The sequence below is a fragment of the Myotis myotis genome, unplaced genomic scaffold (genome assembly GCF_014108235.1).
Source record: "Myotis myotis isolate mMyoMyo1 unplaced genomic scaffold, mMyoMyo1.p scaffold_m19_p_10, whole genome shotgun sequence".
Lineage (NCBI taxonomy): Eukaryota > Metazoa > Chordata > Mammalia > Chiroptera > Vespertilionidae > Myotis > Myotis myotis.
In genome coordinates this window covers 11,364,375-11,381,243 of record NW_023416314.1, presented here as the reverse complement: position 1 = coordinate 11,381,243, position 16,869 = coordinate 11,364,375, and the positions used below count along the sequence as shown (strand labels likewise).

The window sequence follows — 16,869 nt, the reverse complement described above, 5'->3', positions numbered from 1 at the left end:
GAAAGTAAAGCAGCTACAAAGTAACATTACCGAGTTCAGATATAGTTTACAATTTGTCTTTTATTTTAAAGGCATTCATTGTACTTTTAATTATTTTCGTATTTTGAATCTTCTGTAAGTGCTTTCTTTACCTTTCTTTATATTTCCCTTTCTTCAGATGTTTAGAAAATCATTGGTAAAGATGTTTGAAGATAAAGGGTTGGATTGCATCTTTTTAGAAACTAACATGAGCATGAAGAAACAATATCATATGGTTTATGAATGCATTCCTCTCCCAAAGGAAGTGGGTGATATGGCTCCCATCTATTTTAAGGTATTTATAGATAGTCTTTACATGTGTACTTGTATTTTGCTACAGTGCAGTTTTATGAATACAGTTATCTTTATTCTGTATTTTTTCTCCAATGTACTTAAATAAAATTTTATGTTATATAAAGACATAAAGTAAATCACAAAAAATTCTTTATAAATTTCTATGGAAAGAAATTTTAGATTTTGGCCTTGAAAAGCATGCTTTTTAATAAGTGTGCATATAATATCAAATGATAATTTATAGTTACTATTCCAATTTCTCATTTCTCAAATGAAAAATAGTTTTACCTTGAGTATTTCCAAGTCAAAATTATAGTCATAACTCTAGAAAACTTATCATTGAAATTCATGAGAGCCATAGACAGTTATATACAAACAGTACAAATAGCAATTGCCAAAGCAAGTTATTGCTGTAAGTTTTAGTATTTCATACCTCATTATGCTATTTATAAAGAGAAACTAATATCTTACTTTGACATACATTTTTGGATATATAGTAAATGATTACACTTCTTGGTTAAGTGTTATAATATTCAAGAAACTTACTAAATAGCATGTGTTTGATGCTGACCTGAATACAATATAATTTAATAGACTAATATAAATACATAAATATAGAACCATATATGAAATAGTAACATGCACAGTAAAGAAAGGAGGTAATGTTTTGTGAGATACTGTTGGAAGACTTGCAAATGCAATGTTTAGACGGTATAGGATGGCAATGTAAATCCTATGTTAAAAGAAAATCAGTTGAGAGATTATTATACTGTTCTTCAGTGGGTTTTGTTTGTTGTTTTGTACTTCCTTGGTATAGTCCTGATTGATTGTGACTATAGGCATTGAGGTATGGGCACACCATATGATCGTTAAAGATGCGTTTACTGGATTTGGCTTAAATTTTTGTTTTTGTTAATCCTCACCCAAGGATATTTTCCCATTGATTTTTAGGGAGAGTGGAAGATTGAGGGAAAGAGAGAAACATAGATGTGAGAGAAACACATCGATTGGTTGCCTCCTACATGAGCCCTGACCAGGGCCTGGGCTGGGGAAGAGCCTACAACCAAGGTATGTGCCCTTGACTGGAATTGAACCGGGACTCTTTGGTCCACAGGCTGACCACTGAGCCAAATTGGGTAGAGCGGATTTGGCTTAAATTTTATAAAGAATGTGCTACATGATAGTGCCAACACACGTAGCCCATGCCTTTTATTTTTATTTTTTGTATTTTTATTGATTTCAGAGGAAGAGAGAGGGAGAAACATCAATGATGAGAGAGAAACATTGAGCACCTGCCTCCTGCATGCCCCCCACTGAGGATTGAGCCTGACAACCCGCTGAGCCAAACCAGCTAGGGCAACCCATGCCTTTTAAATAGGGAGCAGCAGTATATCTGATGTATTTAAATTGTGCTTATTTGAATGTTAATTTCAACATCAGAAGTTGCTTCATTAATTACAATCCTATAATAAAAGGCTAATATGCAAATTGTCCCCGGAGTTTGACCAGGGAGTGGGGCCAGCTGGCCAACCGCCTGTGGCTCTTCCCCCCGGCCGGCAAGCCCAGCCTGAATCGCCCTGGTTGGGGCAGGCTGGCCAGACCGCACCTGTGCACAAATTCATGCACCGGGCCTCTAGTACTGTATAAAAAAGAGATTATTTTATACTCATCACCCTAGTCTTTCTTTCTATTAAACATTTCTTTACCATAAATTTTAGTCTATTGCTTAGATTAGAAAGTATTATATTGCCATTTCTATGTTTTTTCCCTCCCTGCACTTTTACTTCTTTGTGATATGGCCAGAAATAGTTTTAACTACTTGGTTGCTAGAAGGCATAGAAATTACTCTTTTCATATTTGAAAGAAGAGCAATAAAATGAAATGTATTTATTTGTAGTAGATGTCTATGAATGGAGGAAGGAACTTGTGACCTTTTATGTCCACAGTTTTGTGCAATAGTAAATTGGTTGGTTGTATTAAAGATGGTTTTTGTCATGTAAAGTTGAGCTGACCTTAACTTCAGTACTAAATATAGGACTTAAAAAAATCAAGAAGTTCCCATTTTAAGTAACACAAATTAAAGCCTGTCCACTCAAAATAATGACTTACCATGTATAATATGCCCTGAAATTCATTTACTGTATTTGAGTTTTTTAAACTGTGTTATTGTATTTACATATATATTATTTTTCATTAACAAATGCCTGTTTCTTAGAAAGCCATAATGGAATCTGATGAGGAGTGGTCTATGAACAAGAAATTGATTGATCTGTCTTCCAAAGATATCAGAAAGTCTGTAAGTATATTTTTTTCTAATATAAGAAATTACCCTAGTGTGAAGGATCTTCATTAATTTCCACAGGTATGGGAGCAAGAGGGGGAGGGAAAGGCACTGGCATGCTTCTGGGAGGGGGAGCATGCCCAGATCAACTTTTAGATGTAAGGTTCACATAAGTTGAGTAATTTTTTAATGACTTTTCTCTTTTCTAGAAATAGAAATGGAACGAAATAAAGATAGAATTCTGAATTCCGTTTTATTTTTCTATTAAAAATGTAATTTAGTCTATAGATGTTTATTGAGTGCCTCCTATTTACCAGGCACTATTTAGGTGCTTTTCATACATAGTGGAACAAAGCAGAGATGGTCCCTGACTTGATGGAGCTTCTATTTAGGGCAGGGTTTGGGAACCTCAGGCTGTGCGCTGAATCCAGCCTGCCGCCTGTTTGTGTGGAACACAGCTGCATCCATTTGTTTATGTATTATCTTTGGCAGGTTTCATGCTACAAGCGCAGGGTTGAGTGTTATGACAGAAACTATGGTCTGCAAAGCCGCCAAATAGTTTATTTAAATGGAAACTTTTATAAGTTTTTTAAGTTTGCCGACCCTGTTCTAGTAGTAGATATCACTAGAACATTTTTCTCCCATTTCTTCTTTTGGAAAGCTAGACTCCTGATACATGTGAACGATAGGATTCCTTACTACATTTATTATATCCCAGTCAAAATATTCAAATTTCATGCATTATCAAAGATAGTTTTAATTCAGAGGTAAAATATTCTCTACAATCTTTTTCTTTTCCCTTGCTAGTGAATGGAGCTAGACAATATACTTAAAAACAATACATAAAAACTCTCCTAAATGTCCTACATACTTCTGTCTTATGAGCCTATAGAAAAAGGTAGCTAATATATGCACATCTTTTTTGCCTGTTTTTCACTTTGCATATCATAATTTCCAAAGCCATTAAATATTCTTTTAGAACATGATTTTTTTTTTTTTTAAATATATTTTATTGAGTTTTTACAGTGAGGAAAGGAGAGCGATAGAGAGTTAGAAACATCGATGAGAGAGAAACATCGACCAGCTGCCTCCTGCACACTCCCCACTGGGGATGTGCCCGCAACCCAGGTACATGCCCTTGACCGGAATCGAACCTGGGACCTTTCAGTCCGCAGGCCGACGCTCTATCCACTGAGCCAAACCGGTTTCGGCTAGAACATGATTTTAATGGCAGTCAAAAATATGTATTTTGAAGTGGAAATTTTAAAAAAGAAATGTTTTATTCTCCATTTGCTACACAGCATATGCAGTTTTTGTACTGGTAAACCACCTACTTATTATAAGTTTGTTTTTAAAATTTAGATAAGTATTTAAATACCCTGAGCGTTTTAATATTTTAACTTAACCAACATGGAAAATAAGAAAAAGATACCCAATCCTTAGTAGTTGTCTATTCAGCTTTGATATAGCACCAATTGCTTTTTCTAAGTCCTGCATAGTGCTGCATCTGAGAGTCACAGCGGGTGAGGAAGGAGCCAGATGAGTTTTTGAGGTCCATCTTAGCTTTAGGATTTAGTAATTATGTGATAGAATTGTGAATAGAACTTGAGTATAAGAATAATTCCAAAGCAGGTCAATTATTAGGTGAACAAGCTTTCTAGTATCATTTTAAAATGATAAAAGTGTTTTGAGCATGAAGTGAATAACCTTGAGTTATTTTGACATTTTTATTCTGAAAACACACACACACACACACACACACACACACACACACACACACACCCCTCATTATACGTGTTTTAAGAGCTTTTTGTCCTTGGTAGTTTCATAAAGTATTTGACCTGCCTTATTGGAGCTTTTATCCATTATTTGCCAACATATTCATGGCAAATAATGGACAATTGATTTTTTTTCTCTACCGATTAGTGACTTTGAGCAGTTTTTCATGTATCTCCTGGCCATTTGTATGTCCTTTTTGGAGAAATGTCTATTCAGGTATTTTGCCCATTTTTAAATTGGATTGTTTATCTTCTTTTTGTTGATTTGTATGAGTACTTTATAAATTTTGGATATTAACCCCTTATCAGGTGTATTATTGGCAAATATGTTCTCCCATTCAGTGGGTTTCCTTTTCAATTTGATGGTGGTTTCTTTTGCTGTGCAGAAGCTTTTTATTTTGATGTAGTCCCATTTGTTTATTTTCTCCTTAGTTTCCTTTGCCCTAGAAGATGTATCCGTAAACATATTGCTACATAAGATGTCTGAGATTTTACAGCCTATGTTTTCTTATAAGATTTTTATGGTTTCATGCCTTACATTTAATTTAAGTATTTTATCCACCTTGAATTTATCTTGTGTATGGTATAAGTTGGTGGTCTAGTTTCATCTTTTTTCAAGTGTCTGTCCAGTTTTCTCAGCACCATTTGTTGAAGAGACTGTTTTTACCTCATTGTATGTTCTTGCCTCCTTTGTCAATATTAATTGACTGTAATGATGTGTCATTTCTGGGGTCTCTGTTCTGATCCATTGGTCTATATGCCTGTTCTTATGCCAGTACCAGGCTGTTTTGGTTACAATGACTTTGTAGAGCAGTTTGATATCCGGTATTGTGTTCCCTCCTACTTCGTTCTTCTTTCTCAAGATTGCTGCAGCTATTCAGGGTCTTTTATGGTTCCATATATATTTTTGGAGTATTTGTTCTAACTCTGTGAAGTATGCCATTGGCGTTTTAATAGGGATTGCATTGAATTTGTAGATTGCTTTGGGTAGTATAGACATATTAATGATATTAATTCTTCCAATCCATGAACATGGTATATACACTTGCATTTCTTTGTTTCTTCCTCTATTTCTGTTTTCAATGTCCTATAGTTTTCCAAGTACAGGTCTTTTACCTCATTGGTTAAATTTATTCCTAGATATCTTACTTTTCTTTTGTTGCAATGGTAAATAGGATTGCTGTTTTTTTCTATTTTAATATCTATATTTTTTATTGATTTCAGAGAGGAAAGAAGAGGGAGAGAGAGAGATAGAAATATTAATGATGAGAGAGAATCATTGATTGGCTGCCTCCTGCACACCCCTAGGGGGGATTGAGCCTGCAACCGAGGCATGTGCCCTTTACTGGAATTAAACCTGGACCCTTCAGTCCCCAGGCCAACGCTCTATCCACTGAGCCAAACCGGCTAGGACAGTGGTCGGCAAACTCATTAGTCAACAGAGCCAAATATCAACAGTACGACGATTGAAAATTTCTTTTGAGAGCCAAATTTTTTAAAGTTAAACTATATAGGTAGGTACATTGTTATTAACTTAATTAGGGCACTCCTAAGGCTTATGAAGAGCCACACTCAAGGGGCCAAAGAGCTGCATGTGGCTCGCGAGCCGCAGTTTGCCGACCACGGGTCTAGGGAATGGGATTGCTGTTTTAGTTTCTCTTTCTGAGAGTTCATTATTGGTGTATAAAAATGCCATAGATTTGTGGATGTTGATTTTGTATCCTGCTATCTTGCCAAATTCATTTATTAAGTGTAGTAGTTTCCTGGTGGAGACTTTAAGGTTAATTATGTGCAATATCATGTCATCTGCAAATAATGACAGTTTTATTTCCTCCTTTCCAGTTTGGATGCCTTTTATTGCTTTTTTTTGTCTGATTCCTGTGGTTAGGACTTCTAGTGCTATGCTGAATAAGAGTGGTGAAAGTGAGCATCTTTGTCTTGTGCCTGTTCTTAAGGGAAATGCTTTTAGTTTTTGCCCATTGAGTATTATGATGGCTGTAGGTTTTTCTTATATGACCTTTATTATGTTGAAGTATGATCCCTCTATTCCCACTTTACTGAGAGTTTTTATCAAAAAATGGTGCTGTATTCTGTTGAATACTTTTTCTGAATTTATTGATATGATCATGTGGTTTTTATCTTTCAATTTGTTTATATGATGTGTCACATTTATTGATTTGTGAATATTGTACCAGCCTTGCATCCCTGGAATAAATCCCACTTGATCATGGTGTATGACCTTTTTAATATATTGCTGGATCTTACTTGCTAATATTTGTTAAAGATTTTAGCATCTTTTTTCATCAGGGATATTGGCCTATAATTTTATTTCTTTGTAGTGTCTTTATCTGGTTTGGAATTAGGATAATACTGGCCTCATAAAAAGAGCTTGGAAGTGTTCCTTCCTCTTGAATTTTTTGGAATAGTTTAAGGAGGGTAGGTGTTAGTTGTTTTTGAATGTTTGGTAAAATTTATCTGTAAATCCATCCAGTCCAGGACTTTTGTTTGTTGGAAGTTTTTAAATTACTGCTTCAATTTAATCAGCTGTTATTGCCTATTCAGGTTTTCTGATTCTTCCTGATTGAGTTTTGGAAGATTTTATGTTTCTAGGAATTTGTCCATTTCACCCAGATTATCCAGTTTGTTTATACACAATCCTTTTGTATTTCTGTGGTGTCCGTTGTTATATCACCTCTTTCATCTCTGTTTATATTTATTTGTTTCTTGATGAGTCTGGCTAGAGCAGTGATTCCCAAAGTGGGCGCTACCGCCCCCTGGTGGGCGCTGCAGCGATCCAGGGGGGCGGTGATGGCCACAGGTGCATTTGTTTTAACTTTTTTTTTTAATATATTTTTTATTAAGATATTACATATGTGTCCTTATCCCCACGTTACCCTCTACCCCCCCTACCCCCACTCCTGCCCTCACCCCCCCGTTGTCCGTGCCCATTGGTTAGGCCTATATGCTTGCATATAAGTCCTTTGGTTGATCTTTCCCCCTTACCCCCACCCTCCCCTACCTTCCCTCCAAGGCCCGACAGTCCAATCAATGCCTCTCCGTCTCTGGATCAGTCCTTGTTCATCAGTTTATGTTGTTCATTATATTTCACAAATGAGTGAGATCATGTGGTATTTATCCGCTCTCCAGTTCCATCCATGCTGTGACAAATGGTAAGAGTTCCTTTTTCTTCTTCCTCTTCTTAAAGAATACCTTTCAGCATTTCATATAATGCTGGTTTGGTGGTGATGAACTCCTTTAGTGTTTTCTTATCTGTGAAGCTCTTTATCTGACCTTCAATTCTGAATGATAGCTTTGCTGGATAAAGTAATCTTGGTTGTAGGTTCTTGGCATTCATCACTTTGAATATTTCTCGCCACTCTCTTCTGGCTTGCATGGTTTCTGTTGAGAAATCAGCTGACAGTCGTATGGGTACTCCCTTGTAGGTAACTGACTGTCTTTCTCTTGCTGCTTTTAAGATTCTCTCTTTGTCTTTTGCTCTTGGCATTTTAATTATGATGTGTCTTGGTGTGGTCCTCTTTGGGTTCCTTTTGTTTGGGGTTCTCTGCGCTTCCTGGACTTGTAAGTCTATTTCTTTCACCAGGTAGGGGAAGTTTTCTGTCATTATTTCTTCAAATAGGTTTTCAATATCTTGCTCTCTCTCTTCTTCTGGCACCCCTATAATTCGGATGTTGGTACGCTTGAAGTTGTCCCAGAGGCTCCTTACACTATCTTCATATTTTTGGAATCTTTTTTCTTTTTTCTTTTTCGGTTGGGTATTTTTTGCTTCTTCGTATTTCAAATCTTTGACTTGATTCTTGGGGTCCTCTTGTCTGCTGTTGGATATCTGTATATTATTCTTTATTTCAGTCAGTGTATGCTTAATTTCTAGTTGGTCCTTTTTCATATCCTCGAGAGTCTCACTAGATTTATCGAGGGCCTCACTAAATTTATCAGCAGTTTCCATAAAATTCTTGAAAAACCTTATAAACGTGGCCTTGAACTCTATATCCAGTCGTTTGCTTTCCTCCATTTCTGTCATTTGTGACCTGTTTCTTTGTCTCCGCATTTTTTATGCTTCCCTGTGTTGGTAGAGTGGTTTTGTGTGCTAGGTGTCCTGTAGGGCCCAGTGGCTCAGCCTCCCCAGTTAGCTGAGGTGGACACTCTTGGTGTACCCCCTTGTGGGCTTTTTGCACAGTCTTATTGTAGTTATGCCTTGATAGTTGTAGGATCACTGGGAGGAATTGACCTCCAGGCCAATTGGCAGTGAGAATCAGCTGTGTCTGCAGTGGGAGAACTTCTGTGCTGAAGACACCCTTCTGGGGCAAGACTTGCTTCAGTGGGGTTTTGGTGCTCACTGAGTCTGCACCCTGAGTGTGTCCCTTATGGATCTGAGGAGTTGTAATCTGGATGGTCCCCCTCTGACCACTGGGTACACTGGCTCTTGGATCTAAGGAGGTGCTAATTTAGCCTCTGCCTGAGGTTACACAGCAGGAGCTACGAAGAGAACTGCAGATTCCCCTTCCTTTTTTGGAGTTTGGAGGTACCCTGATGAGGCCCAGCTGTGAAGTAATGCAAGCCGCTGTGGGGCCTTGGGCCTTCTCTTGGAAGTTCTGGGTCTGTCTGGCCCAGCTGCAGTTAGGTAATTTTCAGGTTGCAAAGGGCCGGGGCATTCATATGCAAAAGCCTCTGCTGCAGCCTGAGTGGGGCGGGGTCTCAGGGAATCAAAGGGCGGAGCAAGCAGCTATGGCGGATCCTCAGCCCTGCCCTAAGGGGCCGCGCGTCTCAGTGTCCCGGTAATTGCTGCAAGCACCTCTGAGGGAAAGCCGACCTCAAGTTCCGAGTTCTGCCCGCTGCCAGACAGTCCAGTTTCTCCCCGTATGAGTCCTGGGTCCCCAGAGACTTCCCGGAACCGGAGTTCAGAGCAGTCGGGAGCTTGTGACTCCTTCCCGATTCAAAAAGACAGCCGCGTCCTCAGGTGCCAGCCCCTTTCTGCGCGCGCGAGCCTCGTACCTCTGCACTTTACTTCCGCAGCTCCTCTGGCTCTCAGTCTGCTTTTCTTTCCTTCTAGTTGTAGAATTTCCACTCAGCCAGCCTTCCTGTAGTTCTGGATGATGTCCGTTTTGTCTTTATATTGTTTTTTTGAAGTTGTAGTGGGAGGCAGCAATTTCCCGGTGTTTATCTATGCCGCCATCTTAGTTTCTGTCTTTGTTTTAACTTTTTTTGTATTACCTTTCTATTCTGAGTTCAATAAATAGTTTCACAATTTCAAACTTCAATGTTTCTAATTTACACCTTTACTATATTTACGAAAAAGGTAGAAACATTAATACATATAACTTTCTGTTTAATTGCTATTAAAATTTAAAAAAAATTAATTTCCAGGGGGCGCTGTGTAATATTTTTTCTGGAAAGGGGGCGGTAGGCCAAATAAGTTTGGGAACCACTGGGCTAGAGTGGTTCCATCTTGTTTATCTTTTCAAAGAACCAGCTCTTGTATTTATTGATCTTTTATACTGTTTTTTTAGTCTCTCTCATTTATTTCTGTTCTGATCTTTATTATTTTCTTCTACTTCCTATACGCTCTTCTTGCTGTTCTCTTTCTAGTTTATTTAGTTGTAGGACTAGATAGTTTATTAGTACTTTTTCTTGTTTCTTGAGGTAGGCTTGAAGTGCTATGAACTTTTCTCTCAGGACTGCTTTCGCCATGTCCCAAAGGTTTTGGGTGGCTGTGTGTTCATTTTCACTTGTTTCCAGGAAGTTTTTTATTTCTTGCTTGATCTCATTGGTAACCCATTCATTGTTTAATAACATGCTATTAGCCTGCATGTGTTTGAATGTTTTTGAGTGTTTTTATTTTAGTTGATTTCTAAGTTCATACCATTGCGATCTGAGAAGATTCTTGGTATTATATCAGTCTTCTTGAATTTGTATAGACTTGTTTTATGCCCTAATATGTAGTCTGTCTTTGAGAATGTTCCATGTGCACTTGAGAAGAATGTATATTCTATTGCTTTGGTGTGAAATGTTCTGTAAATATCACTTAGATCCACGTGATCTAGTGTTATTTAAGGTCCCTGTTCCCTTGTTGATTTTTTGTCTGGAAGATTTATCCAGTGATGTCAGTGGGTTGTTCAAGTCCCCCGTTATTACTGTATTGCTGTCAATCTCTCTTTAAGGTCCATCAAGATTGTTTAATGTACTTGGGTGCTCTTATATTGGATGCATATATGTTAACAAGGGTTATATTTTCTTGTTGAATCATTACCTTTAGTATTATGAAGTGGCCTTCTTTTTCTCTTATGATGGTCTTCATTTTGAAGTCTATTTTGTCAGATACGAGTATTGCTACCCCAGCTTTTTTTTCATTTCCATTTGCCTGGGAAAATTTTTTCCTATCCCTTCACTCTCATCTTGTATGAGTATTTTGTTTTGAGGTGGGTCTCTTGTGGACAGCATATGTTTGTGACATGTTTTTGTATCCATTCAGCTATTCTCTGTCTTTTGATTAGAGCATTTAATCCATTTCCATTTAAGATTATTATTGATAGGTACTTATTTGTTGCCATTTTAATTCAATATGCCTATGTTTCTCTCTATGTATTTTTTCTTCTCATTATAGTAGTTCCTTTAGCTTTTCTTGCAGTGCTGGTTTAGTGGTAATAAACTGCAAGAAAAGCTTCCCACACAATAAACAGTTAGTTTTTTGTTTTGTTTTTTTTTTGCCTTGGAAGCTCTTTATTTTACCATCTATTTTGAATGATAGCCTTGCTGGATATAGTAATCTTGGTTTCAGAATCTTGCTTTTCATTACCTTGAACCCTTCATGCCATTCCCTTCTGGCTTGTAGAGTTTATGATAAAAGATAAGCTGACAGCCTTATGGGAGCTCCTTTGTAGGTAACAATTGTTTTTCTGTTGCTGCCTCTAAAATTCTATCTTTGTCTTTATTTATTTATTTATTTTTTCAAGTAAAACTAACAAGATACGGAATAGTTTACTCAGGAGCAAATGTTACACTTTAATAAAAGCACTGTAATTTCTATTATATTAGCTAATACATGAAAGAACAATTTAAAAAATGGATTCTTCAAACTACTGGTTCTTACACCCACAAACATACGTCAGAATCACTTGTGAGGTTTTAAGTCCAGGTCTCACTCTTGGAGAAGGCTGTGACAGGGGTCAGGCCCCAGGTATTTTTCAAAAGCTTTCCAGGCAGCTTTCATGTTTCCTCCTGGCCAAGTCACTGACTTTAGGTCGGCTGGGGCACTTTGGGTTTTGGGGGCCACTGTTTGGGGGTGTGGGAAGCTTTTCTTGCAGATTTATTAGCTGTAGTGAAGAACTTGGCCTCTGGCTTTTTGGGCATCTGTCTTGGGTCTTTTTTCCCCAAAGGAGAGTTTCTTTGCTTCTCCACTTTTTCTTTGACTCTTGGCTTCTTCCCTGGGCCTTTACCTGGGGTCTTGGGCTCTGGTGCTTTCGGCATCTCCAGAGCTGGAAAGGCCTTTCTCTTCTTCCCACGAGGTGGGTTGGAGCCAGGACTCTTTACTGGAGACTTCTCTCCTGTGGCATGTTTCTGCATCTCTACATTTTCTTTGACAGGAGTTTTTCCTGTTGGGACCAGTAATGGAATTTCTTCTTCAGATTCAACTTGCACTTTATTTTCTGTTTTTATTCTGCAGGTCTCTTTCTTCTCAGGCTTAGGGGTCTCTTTCTTCTGGGGTCCAGGGCCCTTCACTGGAGAACCACAAGTTTTAGAGGCCATCTCCTCTGTAGGTAGGGCTGTTGTAGACTTTCTACCCTGTTTCATAGGCTTTCTGTTTCTTTTCTTCTCCTTTCGTCTCTTTTTTTGTTCTTTTTGTTTTGATATTTTCTTTGCTTCTTGTTTCTTCAGACTAGAAATGTTCACTCCTTTAGCTTCATCCCAACTGCTGACAAATGAAGAAAAGATAGGAAGGGCAACTGATCTCTCAGTTTTCACGTATAAGAGTTTCACTCTCCCACTTCTCTGGCAATTTCACCAACGCTGTTGGTGACTGGCCCTGAGTACCTTGTTTGGAGCTATCAGCAATGCACAGCTTGTGGCTCCTTCTGCTGGTGCTCAGTGCCTTTGAAAAGGACCAAGATGTGCACCAAGGTCTGCTTTCCCTAGCTCCAGGCTGTGAATTAGATCAGGCAAGGACTAAAAACCACCAGAGACCCACTTCTGCCTACAGTCTGATTGTTATTCAGTCTCAGTTAGCCTCAGGCTATCAACCACAGCAAGATGTAGATTCCACAGGGTGTGGTGAGTGGTTTTCCAACAGGGTGCGGTAGTTGCTGTCCCCACAGGCAAAGGTTGCCTGGATAATAAAGATCTACCTGAGCAGGATGTCCTCCGCAGCTCGAGGGAATGACTCAGCACAGGAATTCGGGGTGGCTGCCTTCCAATCTCTAAACCCAGGGCCCCCAACCTTAGAATTTCCTCACACAGCTCTAATTCTACCCTCTCTGTGTCAGAGCCCAAGGTGAGTGGCTGTACATGAAAATGTTCATTGGCTCTTTAAGAGGGTCCCTGCATTTCCAGCTGTCTCTCCCTGGCAGATAGCAACCCTGCTGCTTTTCACAGCCAGATGTTATGTGGACATCTTTCTTTGTTCTGGTACCCTCTGCTAGGTGGCCCTAGTTCTCAGTGGGAACCCCTGCAGCTGAGATATCCCTCCAGAATTTCACCTGCTGCCTGTGGGAGACCGGCCAGCCCTTTCACGCCTAACCCTTCCTACAGCTACGATGGGATCTCCACTTTCCGTCCTTGGTTATCAGGATTCTCTCTAGCCAGTGTTCAGTTGATTATTCAGGATGGTTTTCCTGTATTTTAGTTGTATGCCAGTTTGGTCCTGGGAGAGTCACTGTAGTTTCCACTTATTCTGCCACCATTTTGGATTCCTAAAAAATAATTGGCCTAAACCGGTTTGGCTCAGTGGATAGAGCGTCAGCCTGCAGACTGAAGGGTCCCGGGTTCGGTTCCGGTCAAGGGCATGTACCTGGGTTGCGGGCACATCCCCAGTGGGAGATGTGCAGGAGGCAGCTGATCAATGTTTCTCTCTCATCGGTGTTTCTAACTCTCTATCTCTCTCCCTTCTTCTCTGTAAAAAATCAATAAAATATATTTTTAAAAAATAAATAAATAATTGGTTTTGATGAAATCGTTGGATTATGAAGAGCTATCTGGTTGAAAGGCTACCAAATAAAATGTGTTTCATAGAGTGTTAGGTCATTGCCTCAGTATTTCTAGATTAGAAATTCAACTTTTTAATTTTTTTACTTTTTCTTGAGGGATACTTAGTTACTGACATGCCAGACAGCAAAAAGAGGGGTTAAACATGACTTTCTGATTTCATGTTGCATTTACATGTGATTTATTTATTTATTTAGGTGCCTAAAGGCTTACCTTACTTCTCTGTGGATTTTGGTCTTCAAGGAGGGTTTGCTCATGTCATTGAAGATCAACACAAATTCCCTCATTACTTTGGAAAGGTATGCTCACTAATTTAATAACATTCGAGTGTTTAGCCATTTAGTAGCACTTTTCTTTTGAAGGGAAGTCAAAACTTTAGTCACGGTATACAGTGAGGTTGGTGAATACTGTTCCACCCAATTTTTAGAGGGACAACCTAGCATCTATTAATAACATTAATCCAAGATATTTGTTACAGTCAGGAATGTCACTTTGTAACCAAAGATTTGTTGTCAGTGTTAACAATGACTGTAGTGTTTTCCTCTGGAATCAGCCAGCCTCATGCTGAGAATGGTAGTTGCTAACATTTACTGAGGGTTTACACTGACACAGGTGTTGTTCTGAGCACTCATTTAATTCTCACAATAACATTATTATATAGATATTGTTATTACTTTCATTTTATAGATGAAAAAACTGAGCTTCAGAGAGGTTATATAACTTGCCTAACATAATTTGCTAATAAATGGCAGAACCAAGGGTACATGCACTCATCATTGAACTAGAGAGCAAATGATTTCACCTCTTCATTTATAAGTGCGCATTGTATATTTCAAGAATCATACATACATGACTCATTTTATACATAGTTTCTGGGAAGATATTGGAGTGTAGATCTTCCTTGGCCAGTAGGTTCTTTTCACTACTACAGATGCCTTCTAGGGGTGTAGTCCTCCCATGTGTCTGCTGAGATTCTGGGTGGTGGGTAAGCCAGTGTCAGGAATTAGAATAAAATTAACATAACCACTTAGGCAGTCTAAAGAAGTCCAGGCAGTAATAGCTCTACAAGTGACCTTTCACTGTAGGGTAGCTCCACCTTTCCTCTCAGATCATCCTGTAATTAGAGGAGCCTTGATGAATTCCCAGGGTTCCCTGTGCTCCCTCCCCACTTTATCTCCTATCAAAGACCATCTTCTACCATGAAGAAGGGACATGTCAAGAGGAATCTCAACCCCTGAGGTTTGGATTAGAAACTTTTTATGCTGCTGTCCTTAAAGGATTAACCAGGGTCCCAAAATCACATGCATCTTTGAACTGTTGAGATATATTACAGAAACTTGTTTGAGAATTTTCAAAATATTTTTTTCCAGAGTTAATTAGAGAGAAATTTGTTTTCATTGTTCTGAAACATTCTGTTATTCAGTAATGACAGAATTTTGTCATTGAACATGACAAAATTTAGTTTTTTTTAAACTTCATTCTAGTGAAATTGAAGTAAATTATCATTTATTTTCTTATAAATGCTTAGAATTTTATTTTTTCCATCACTATTTATTCCCTCTATGCCCTCTTCCACCTCCACCTTCCCTCCTCCCTGCTGCAGTTGGTTTATACATACACTGGGTAGCAGAGAGAACATTAGCCTGAGATTCAACTACAGTTGAACAGCCAAGTTAATAATTATTAGATGTTGATTAGTTTTTCAAACCAGAGCAGCTAATAAGGATCAAATAAATTAAATTTCACTTTCTCTTCCTCCTTTTGCTGCTGTCTGATAAATGTCCTAACAGGCAACAAAATGGACAAATTGCTTGACAGGGAGATTCCTAAGATTATAGGGTTTGCATAGTTAGAACTAATTGAAAACCAGATTTTTTTTTTACCTTGAAACTAATCTTTATGTAAAATTTGAATATTTTCACTGAAACTACTTAATGCTATATTTTGTAGCAGAATAAACAAGTCGTTTCATTCCTGCTTTCAGCATTTATACATACATGTGTCTGTATTTTTCTCATTCTTTAAAAGGAAATCATTGGTGGGATGCTGGATATAGAGCCACGACTTTGGAGGAAAGGTGTCCGAGAAAGCTTTGAGGATCAGAGGAAGAAAGCACTGCAATTTGCTCAGTGGTGGAAACCATTTGACTTCACCAAAAGTAAAACATGTTGAATCATACCTTCCAGTGTATTTCCTCTTCAGGTTCCTTTCAGTTTTATTTCCATTGTACCTAATAAGCAACTGACCCTCAGGTCCCAGGGAAGTCATGCTCTGGGTCTCTGACCACAGTGCATCACTGGATCGTGTCGTGTCCTCCCCACCTGCTCCTGTGGACTTCATTGCTGTAACCCAGCGTAAGGCCAGCTGTGTCAGTGACCTGCTCACGTTCCTGTTCTGTGCCTACGCCTTGGTGTTCTGAACTATTCTGTGCATATATGGAAAGACTTTTCTGAAGGATTAGCCAGGAAGCATAACAAATCATGGGTTCAGAAGGAATTGGGTCAACGTCAAGGTTAAGTCTATTGATTGACTTCTTTTGCACTTTTTAAATTAAGAGTTGGCATATTCAGTAATAATTGAAATTTCTTTTCATAGCATTTTATAGAAGATTTCTTAATTTTCTACCAGTTGTACATGTATCACTGCTATTCTTTTTATTAAAGGGAAAAGAATGTTCCAAAGGTAATAAAGAATTAAATGAATTATAGCCTGCTCATAATTTGTTTGTTTTTATTTCTAGAATTTTTAAATAATGTCTTTGAATTTTGGTGAGTTTAAAAATAATTGTTCTAAGTAACACAATTTACAGTTTTGGGGATTTGTATGAAAGTTAAAAATTGTAGCCAAATAATCATTTTTGTGTTGTATTGGCTACTACAAACCTTAAGTAATGAGAGCATGCTAAATGTCAGGAGCACATTCCATCCTCCCCCACTTGATCTAAGGCTCTTCATTTTCCTTTGTTCTCATACTTGGTGTCAAGAGAAAACTATATGCTTATAAAATATGGCCATGGTGGAAAAGGTCTACTTTTTTAAAAATGGAAGATGTTGGTTTTTTTGGCGCTGAACTTTGACATTTTGTCATGAAATGTCAAATACCTAGGATTAGTGTGACATGTCCTCTAGATTAATTCATAATTCTACATAGTTTTTATTATTATTATATAGTTATTTTTAATATTGACATGTTATTTCACTAGTATGTTACAAAAGAGAAATGTTTATGTTCTATCTCTAATTCTTAAATTTCACAATAATTTGAAGTTTAATGGGTTCAGTTTCT

General features: G+C 38.1%; 1 protein-coding gene across 4 annotated transcripts in view; it reads left to right on the top strand.

Moving 5' to 3' along the window:
- The window catches only part of CWF19L2 (CWF19 like cell cycle control factor 2), a 96,156-nt gene extending 79,858 nt beyond the window's left edge, over nucleotides 1-16,298 (top strand). For all 4 annotated transcript variants that reach the window (XM_036324462.1, XM_036324463.1, XM_036324461.1 and 1 more), the window contains 4 exons: nucleotides 158-313; nucleotides 2,528-2,608; nucleotides 13,782-13,883; nucleotides 15,613-16,298. In XM_036324462.1, the coding sequence (XP_036180355.1) occupies nucleotides 158-313; nucleotides 2,528-2,608; nucleotides 13,782-13,883; nucleotides 15,613-15,756 (483 nt within the window). In that variant the 3' untranslated portion in view covers nucleotides 15,757-16,298. The remainder of the gene's footprint in view (nucleotides 1-157; nucleotides 314-2,527; nucleotides 2,609-13,781; nucleotides 13,884-15,612) is intronic.
- Nucleotides 16,299-16,869: the final 571 nt, after the last annotated feature.